This window comes from Camelina sativa, chromosome 9 (genome assembly GCF_000633955.1).
Source record: "Camelina sativa cultivar DH55 chromosome 9, Cs, whole genome shotgun sequence".
NCBI lineage: Eukaryota > Viridiplantae > Streptophyta > Magnoliopsida > Brassicales > Brassicaceae > Camelina > Camelina sativa.
This window is the reverse complement of record NC_025693.1, coordinates 28,199,128-28,208,559: the sequence shown is the minus strand read 5'-3', so window position 1 is coordinate 28,208,559 and position 9,432 is coordinate 28,199,128. Positions and strand designations below refer to the sequence as shown.

Genomic DNA, 9,432 nt, shown 5'->3' with positions numbered 1-9,432 from the left:
CAGTGATTTTGTGTTTTTTTAGATGGATTATTTTTTCAAGATTCTTTTTCATAGTTTTTCCCCAGAAAAAATTGTGACCCTTACAATATCTTCGTTTTAGATCAAAACTTTTAAGTTGAGTTGAGTAATTAATCTTTTATTTTTCTATAATTGAAATTGTTTCTTAGAAACTAATGTTTCACTTCAATTTTATTTTTATGTTTAGAATTTTATAAATACAATTACATAAACATTTTTTTTACTCCACCATGCATTTAAATCTTACTTATATTCTAAATTTGGAATATAATCATTTTTGGTTAAACTTTGAATAATAATATTATTACTAAAATAATAATATTATTACTAAAATAAATCAATAGTATTATTTTTACTATTTATAAATGTCATTTATTTAAAACATTTGGGTTTAATATGGGCTTTTAAAGTTTTAAGAACCAATAGATTAGAAGCTATATAGTGGATTAGTGTTTAAGATTAAGCCCAAATAAAAAAAATGAGTTGATGATGTGGCAGCAACAGAAATGAGTAAAGTTAACTTTATATATATAGATTAATTACTCTTAATAAAACTAAGATTATTGTTGGATATGGATTTCACCCAGCCTTAACAGGCTTTCCTACAGGCCCATATCGAAACAGTCACCCCAAAATCCAGGAGTGTAGACTGACTAACTCCTACTTATCGGGCCGACAAAGCTCCTAGAAGGCCCAATTGAGACGGACAGCCCAATAAGTGACGGCCCGAATAAGAACGATCACCGAATTTACTTGAAGACAATCCCACATCGATCCCGAGGCAGGGAAGTGAAGCGTCCCATCAGCTATAAATACCGAGGGAGCGGCTTGCAGAAGGGATCAAGTAACATTGGCCAGGAGTCAGGAATAAATCCGATTCTAAGCTATAGTTCAGTTAGTCATTTTGAGAGTACAATTCTCTGTAATTTGCCGATCGGCTCATAACGGTTATATTGTAATTCGACGATCTTTGACTATCTTAATAAAAGTCATTTGTTTCGCCCTTCCTAAATATCATCCCCCGAGTTAGTAGAGATACTAGTTCAACAATTATTAAGATAGTTTAATATTTTTTATTTTTTATTCAATTATTTGATTTTTAAAGTTATTATTGTAGCATTTTATTTTCAAAACATGCAACTAAACTATTACCCTTATCCCACCACCCTATCTCTGCTCTAATGAAATCCTGTGAGTTTTGTATATTCATCTTCTGTAATCAACCCTTTCTTTTGTTTTTTCAAAGCGGTCTCGATCCAACTCTTCTCTATCTTCAGCTGTTTGGATTGCTTGTCTCCACGTCCCTGTTAACTTTCTTCACCCTTTACTAGAATCACTAGTAGCACAAGCCTTTTTGGAGTGTTTCTTGCCTCTCACTCTTTTCTCTGCTTGTCCTCCCTCTTTCCTTGTTAAGTAAGTTTTGCTGTCTTTGTTTCTCCCGGGTTTTGCCCCTGCATTTATTACAAAACATTCGGATTCAGAGAAATGCCTAGTGCCTACTTGTTGATGTCTTGTCTCAGAGAGCATTCGATTCCTGATAACATTACCGACTTGAGACTACAAAATCTTGTTTGTGTCCCCTAAAATATGAACCTTGATGTCTCTCTATATGTAAAAGACATTCACTTTACCAAAATGGTAACTAGGTAACTAAGAAAGCAGAGGATATCGTAAATGTTTCAAGGATAGAAACCTACTTGAATTTTATGTCGTCAAAAGTAACGCCTTCGACGGGTGTGAAACCCTCATTAGAAAGAGGCCATATCCCATGGCTAGCTTTCCGATTTCAAGTTCCTGCCATCTGCAAGTAAGCAAAAAGGAAAACTTTTCAATAATAAAAGCTTAATAGCTAGAAAAATGTTGGGAAAACAGGGAAAAAAAAAAAGACTACTGAGAGCCTCATGAACTAACCTGAGAATGTTAAAGCAGTGATGCTCCTTCCGAGCTTTGACAAAATAATTCAAGAAACAAAATGCCTTTTTTCCCTTTAACCACACTGCTTGGTCCTTCATGGCAGCTGCACGTATCTGAATACATTGTAGCAAATACATTGTAGCGGCATGCAAGTGTTTTCTTACCATCGGGATGACATCGGATGCGTTCTCAGAGCATCTTCTTTCTTGAAGAGGGTTCTTCTTATGTGCATAAACCCTACATATTCTTTCTCCTACACACAAGAAAAGTTAAATTTTCAGCCTTTCTTACTCTGTAATGTAATTATACTGAACACCAGGCACAAGAGGGAATGTATAAAGGTTCTGCTCATCAAAAACACAATGAAAAGCCAGTCCTTCGTTGTTTCGGCAAGCCAGAAATCATGCTATTCACCTGCTTCTGGAATCCTATCTCCAAAAGCCTATCTGCCTCATCTAAGATTAGAATCTATATATTCAAAAATATTTATGCATCTATACATATTAACCAGTCCAGCTATAAAATCAACACACCAATCTTGAAATATAAAGAAAACTTCATTCGTTCCATTATCTCTGAAAGCCTACCAGGTGTGCCAATCAAGAGATTGGCTCCTTCTGCTTCAATAGTCTTCATGTCAGCTTTCGCCTTTCTGCCTCCAACAAGCAGAACAGAGTTCACATTTTTCAGTGTAGAAACAAGCGGCTGTGCAGTGTCATATATTTGCTTTGATAGCTCTCTCGTTGGCGATACAATTAGTACCTGGTGAGGCTTGGGAGGATAGGAGTATAGGAGGGGGATCCACGGATGAGTTCGACGAGTGGGACGAGGAAATCTAGGGTTTTCCCAGAACCGGTGGAGCGTCGACGACAACATCCTTGTTGCTGCAGAGTAAAGGGATCATCTCGGCCTGAACAGGAGTACAGAACTCGAAAAAGGACCGTTTTAGCGCTTCGATAATGTCGCAGGAGAGAATAGGTTTGACTGTCTGAGGTTGGAGCACCGCGTCTCCGTTACCGCTTTGTTAGTGTTCGGCGATGAATCCATCACGACCGCCGCGTTCTTACCTTGGCTGGACTTTTTAAAAATCTCCAGTGAACTGACCTATTTATACCTTTTTATTAGTGACAGACAAAACGCAGCGTATTGATCGATTCAGTTTGGTAATATTGGATTTTTACGTCGCAAAATTAGACACGGAGGACTGAACCGCTGAAGAAAAATGTGTTACAAAAATTTCACAGATAACGTGACGAGCAAGGTACATGATCCACACAGATGAAAATAGTGAAAATATTATAAATAAATAAAAAAAAGAGTAAAAATGTAAAAAGAGGTCGGCCAAAGCGAGGTCGACGCACATGAATACGCCAGGTGTCGGAGGAGAAGGGAGCAATCGAAGCTGTCTCTATCTCTCTCTTTCTTTACGCCACGTCATTTTGTTCACATCATGTTGGACCCATTGCCTCATTCTCCTTCTATATCGTTCACTAGTTTCCTATTTTTGAATACGATTGTATTTGATTTTCAAATTTATTACTATACCATTACCAACCAAAGCATTTCTGTGAATTATTATTACTAGATATGAAGACAATAATAGTATCTAGCTTGTATAACTTTTCAAATTGGCTAGCTACTTCTATATACGAAGCACTGGAATACAAACAAATTTCCCCAAGATCATCAACTTACTCAAAGTATAAGTGTATAACTTAAGTGTTAAGTGATTTGGACAATCAACAAAATGGTTAGTGATTAAAATCCTAAGTTTATAAGAGGATGCCATTAGGTTAATTCATCTGTTTTTTTTTTTTTTGGGTTCGATATATCGGTGTTATTGCTGATTTTGAAAGTGTTAATAGAAATTATGAGATCGTAACATCGTCAAAGTTTGGATACCTAATTGCCAATCTAAACTAGCATATAGTATGTTTGCAGTTTGTAATATATAGCATCACATGTATTATTTATAAATTATAATTTCTAAAACATGTACGCTTGAAGCGTTGAAATATCTTTAATCGATCATCCACGCATAATTATTAATTAGCGCAGAATAGAGTTTATATTTGTTCTTTTCTTTATCCGGTTTATAATTACTTAAAAAATTGTCTAACCAATTATATCGAATTGTCTACTAAATTCAATCTGATGTGGCCGTTAGATTCATATGATTCATCTACTAGAAACGAACGAAATTTTGTCCTCATGTCGTCGTGATATTTGTGACCGACGCCAAGCTGACCAGCTGTAAGTCGTGATCCATAATAATTCGAACAAATCAATTATGCATGAGTAACTTTGAAATACGATAACCAAAAATATCTGCAGCCAAACGCGTAAAATGAAAAACGTTATTTTTAAATATTTTAAACGGAAAGCGGAAAACGATAACACAAGACAATCATTCTTGTGGCAAATAAAAAAAAGACAATAAGCCAAAAACAAAACTGAACTTTTTATTTTTATTTTTGTTTAGTGAGACTAATTATAAAGTATCTAATGCTTTTTTCCGCTAAACGATTTAGTATAGTTTTTGGTTTTAATTTTTTGGGAGATTTAGTACTAGTATTATAAACCAAAATGAAGTAATTAAGAAAATCAAAACAATCATAAAGGTGAATTTTCAACCTAGTATTTTAAAAACAAAAAGTTAAGAGTCCTAGGAAGATTTACTTAGGGGGTGTTATTGGATTGTGGTTTTTAAAGGAGTTTGATGTATTTAAGAATCAGGTGTTATTCAATTGGGTATTTTTAAAAATCCATTAAAATCTAGTGTTATTCAATATCTACTGGATTTTGTGTGATTTTGGATTTCAACGTACTTTGCTTCTAAAATATGAACAAACACAATACCACACTTTTCTCAATCATTTCATTTTCTTCTCCTCTCTTTAGATGGATCTCTAGCCTTTGACATATTATTGTTTGATTTTTTTTCTCAATCCTTTTATATAATCACACTTATTCATCAGATATGTATTATTTTTGAGAATTTTTTTTTTGTGTTCTTTAACTTTTTTTTCTGGGTTCATGATCTATAACTTTTTTTTTTGGTTTATGATATAATCACACTTTTTTTTTCTGGGTTCAATCTCTGTTTCTTCCTCCTCAAACCCTTTGTATATAATCACACTTATTCATCAGATCTGTGTTTTTTTGTATTCTTTAATTTTTTTTTTCTGGGTTCATGACATCTGGGTTCTTTAATTACACCAAAAATCTGGATTGAAAACAAATACAGTTTAATTCAAGTTTTCTATGACATGTGTAAAAGTCTGGGTGTTATTAATTTAATATAATTTTGGTGTATAACACAGTTTATGGATATATATATATTTTTTCTAACAATAACTTTTTAAAAAATCCATAACAGTCACCAAAAATACATTATCAATAACTTTCAAATCCACCTTATATGCATTATAAAGTCTACACAAATGCATTAGACTTTTAAATCCACTAATGTCCTGGGTTAATTAAAATCTATTAAAATCCTCAATCCAATAACACCCCCTAAGGGTTTAGCAATTTGAAAAAGGTTTAGCAAGACAATGATTTACTTGTCTTCGTAGAAAGAAACTGAAGGAGTGGGAAACTGTAATTTTGCTTTCTCGAAAGCTATAACAATTTAAATACGCTGAAAATATTTGGCAAAGGCCATAACTACATATATCCATGATTCCATTAACCCCACAAATGAATTATCAATATCCCCATAGTATTAATTAAAAAAATAAAATAATTAGTAGTAATTAACATTTGGGTAGATCCAAAAAAAATTCAAAATTCTACTAAAGCAAATAAAATCAAATCAAAGTTGAGAAACAATGAATAAAGGAAACCTAATGAAGTAAAAATTTTTTAGTCAAACATAAAGATTTAAGGGAAAATTATAAATAAAGGATCTTTTTCCAAAAATTTGGCCATCTATACTTTTTTTTCAAAAGTTTGGTTAAATAGGTTTTATGATATAAAATTAGCCAATTATGCCCTTAATTGTTTTTTTTTTCAGATAAATTTTGTTGATTTTTTGTCCCCTGAAATTAAGAAAACATCAATTAATCGGTTTTTGGGGCTTCATCGAGTGGGCCTAAATTGTTGTTTTGGGTTTTGACAAAGTAAGGGAAATTGATCGATTGGAAACCAATTAAGGTTAAAAATTTTTCCCAAAAGGGCTAATCGCGACAAACCCTTCCGCCGTATCTCACCATCGTCACCATCTCGTCTTCACCATCTCACCGTCGTCTCTCACCATCGTCACCATCTCACCGTTGTCTCTCTCCATCTTGACCATCTCACCGTCGTCTTTCTCCATCGTCACCATCTTTCTCCATCTTCACCATCTTCCGCCGATTTGATTTCTTTACCTTCCACCGTCTATCCATCTTCACTGTCTTCCGCCTTCTATCCATCTGCTTCTTAGTCGTTTTGGTGGTCTCCTCTTCACTATCTCAAGGTCAATCCGGTTGAATTTCTCTTCTCCATTGCTCCTTGTCGATCGAATTGGGTAAGTTAATTTGTTTTTTTTTTTTGCATGTTTAAATTTTGTCCTTGTTTAATCTCGATTTCAATCTAGAATTGTCTAATGATAATTAAATTATCAAGTTTTCAGTTTGGATTTCTCTTAATCACGACTCCATGTTTATCGAATTTGGTATGTTTAATTGTGGAATTTTTTTGGTAATTTTTAACTTTTATTCTTTTGTAATCTCTATTTCAATCCAGAATTCAAATGAACATCAAAGTTTTTTATAGAACATCATAGTTTTAGATCCGTTTAGCATATTGACCATATAATTCTTGATTTTTTTTTGCATGTGGATTATTATTTTTTGTTTTCTATTGACTTTAAAGTTAAAATTGTGTACCAGGGTTGATGAAACAAGATCGATAAAGCTAGTTAACTAGAACAAGAGTGATGATCGAAACATTTGTGAACACTTTTTTTGAACGATAGGGTTAGTGAAAAAGTTTGCATAAATCTCTTTTTCATATAAAGTTCTTCGTTTCTTCTTTTTCTTAGTTTGTTTGATTCTAAATAGGGTGATATGAGCTTAGATATGAGTGATTACGGTATTGATTGAAGCGTATCCACACTTGTAGCAGCAACAGATTGTAACGTTGTTTTGTTTTTATCATCATTTAGTTAAAAAGTTTGCATACATCTCTTGATTTTAGCTGTGTTTGAGAAAGTTTGCATTAATCATATGGATTTATTGACTGCTTCTCTATATCAGTCATGACCCTCTTTATATTCTCTTTGCAGTCAATTATATTTGTCAGAGATTGACCTTGGCTGAGAGCAGAATTGGATCATAAGGAGCTTTTGTCAATGTCCTCAACAAAAGCACCATCAGATTCTGATACAAGTAAGAACCGTGATTTTTTTTTAAATCGTATCTCGTTTGTTCTTTTCTTTTTTTTTATTTCAAGTTCCTATTTGCATCTAAATGATTAGTAGTCTTAGTTTTCATTTATGCCAGATAAAAAAGGTTTGTGTATGTTACTTGTGAATCATTTTATTCAACTGTGAATTATTTTTTGGGTTTTATATATCTGGAATCACGGTTTGGTTCCTTTTTCCAAATGTTTTTGTTTTTAAAATCATGTGTTGCATCTAAATGATTAATAAACAAAGTTTTTTTGTTCTTAAATCATAGCTTTAGTAATCTGTATTTTCTTAAACTAAATGCTTGTTTGGTAGAAATTATATCTTGTTTGTTGACCTTATAAGCATTATATTTACACAAATACATTATCTCAAGAAATTGAGTAAGCATCATCTCACGGTTTGCTTCCTTTTTTGCGTATGTTGCATCTAAATGATTAATAAACATAAACAGATTTTTTTTCTTCTTAAATCGTAGCTTTAGTAGTGTTTGACTCTATTGGTTCTATTGGGCTTATGGATTGACTCTATTGGTTCTATGGACTTATAATTCATACTTTTAGTAATCTGTTTTTTTTTGTTTTGCAAAATTGAAGTCTCATATCTTTGTTGATTTATTTTAGTTTTGGCTAATTTATACTAATTCATTTTTTACTTTTCTCGGCAGGAATGGAAAAGAAGTACCCTAAACGGCTTATGAAAGATGGAAGCGAGCCACAAGTTGGGCAGATAAATAACACTTGTCGAATGTCAATCTTACACAAAATCAAGAAGGCATTACCAGAAGAGTATGAGATTGTGAAGGGTGATCCAGTTTTCGCATCTGTATTTGCATTGTATGAGAATGGTCTTGGGTACTCAGCTCGGTTGATACACAGCATCATGTGTAGGCAGTTGGTGACTAAGAGAAGACATGAGCTGTGGTTTGTGTTTGGTAAGAAGCCGCTTAGATTCTCAATGCAAGAATTCCATGCAGTTACTGGTCTTAAGTACTCAGCCGATTTCAGTCATGATTCAGAGAGTTGGACAGATGATAATGGGTTTTGGAGCAAATTGTTGAAGAGAGGTGGTATCATTACCATTCAAAACTTGATGAAGACCCACCTTGAAGCAGCTCCATCATGGAGAAAACAAGAAGATAGAATTCGGTTTGTGTATGTTTGTGTGATTGCTGGGTTGGTAGTGGCTAAGGATGAGAAGAAAGCTATACCACATTCATACATCAAGCTGGTCATGGATCTAGAGAAGGTTAGGACTTATCCTTGGGGTCTTGTAGCTTTTGACCATTTAGTTAGCTCTATAGTGGAAGCAAGAAAGAAACTGAAGAACCCCATTAGTTACATCCTCAATGGTTTCTCATATGCTCTTCAAGTTTGGGTTATGGAAGCCATTCCTCTCATTGGACAACTTATGGGAGAGAAGATTGACACAGAGATTACACTTAGCCGAATCTCTAATTGGAAAGGTGCTGCTAAAGTATCATATGATGAGCTCCTCTTTTTAGAGAAATCAATTGGAAACAATGTCAGTTGACTTCTTCTTTTTTCTTTTAAGTTTATATTCGAATACATTGAGTTTTTTTTTGAATTGGTTTCTTTGTTTTTGTTTTGTCAGGATGTTGTTTATCCATGCATTTCCTCCACTGGAAACTTTGATGTATTGGAGTCCATTGAATTTTTGAGGGGTGATGAAATTGAAGATTGTGAAGTGGACAACTTGGAAGCCTTGATCAGATCTGACTATGATTTTGGAGATCATATTTGAGAGAGTGTCGAAGGATATGGTGTGGAAGATGATAACATTGAGGATGCTGGTGTAGAACAATCTCAGACTATTGGAGGGGACAATGAAGTTTCGGTTGGAGAGGAGAGTGGTGAGAAGCAAGCTGATATCCCAGAAGTGTCTACCTTGAAGAAGAGGAAGAAGAAGCTAGCTGATATCCCGGTTCGTATGCCACCTAAATTAAATAAGTCAAGTTGTGATTGTGGAGTTTATGCCCTGAAGTATATCGAGTGTCACATGCGTGGTCTATCTTATGAGTTGATTGACGATGAAAACATCTAGCATGCTCGTTTGAAGTTGGCAGTCGATCTTTGGTCAGCAGC

At 34.0% G+C, this 9,432-nt stretch overlaps 1 protein-coding gene across 1 annotated transcript; it reads right to left on the bottom strand.

The window, feature by feature from the left end:
- Positions 634-2,932, bottom strand: LOC104712708 (DEAD-box ATP-dependent RNA helicase 18-like). The gene is made up of 5 exons (XM_010429666.2): positions 2,695-2,932; positions 2,520-2,584; positions 1,930-2,185; positions 1,716-1,819; positions 634-1,469 (listed from the first exon to the last, which is right to left on the bottom strand). The coding sequence occupies exons 2-4, from the start codon at positions 2,566-2,568 to the stop codon at positions 1,723-1,725; spliced, it is 402 nt and encodes a 133-aa protein (XP_010427968.1). The 5' UTR covers positions 2,569-2,584; positions 2,695-2,932; the 3' UTR covers positions 634-1,469; positions 1,716-1,722.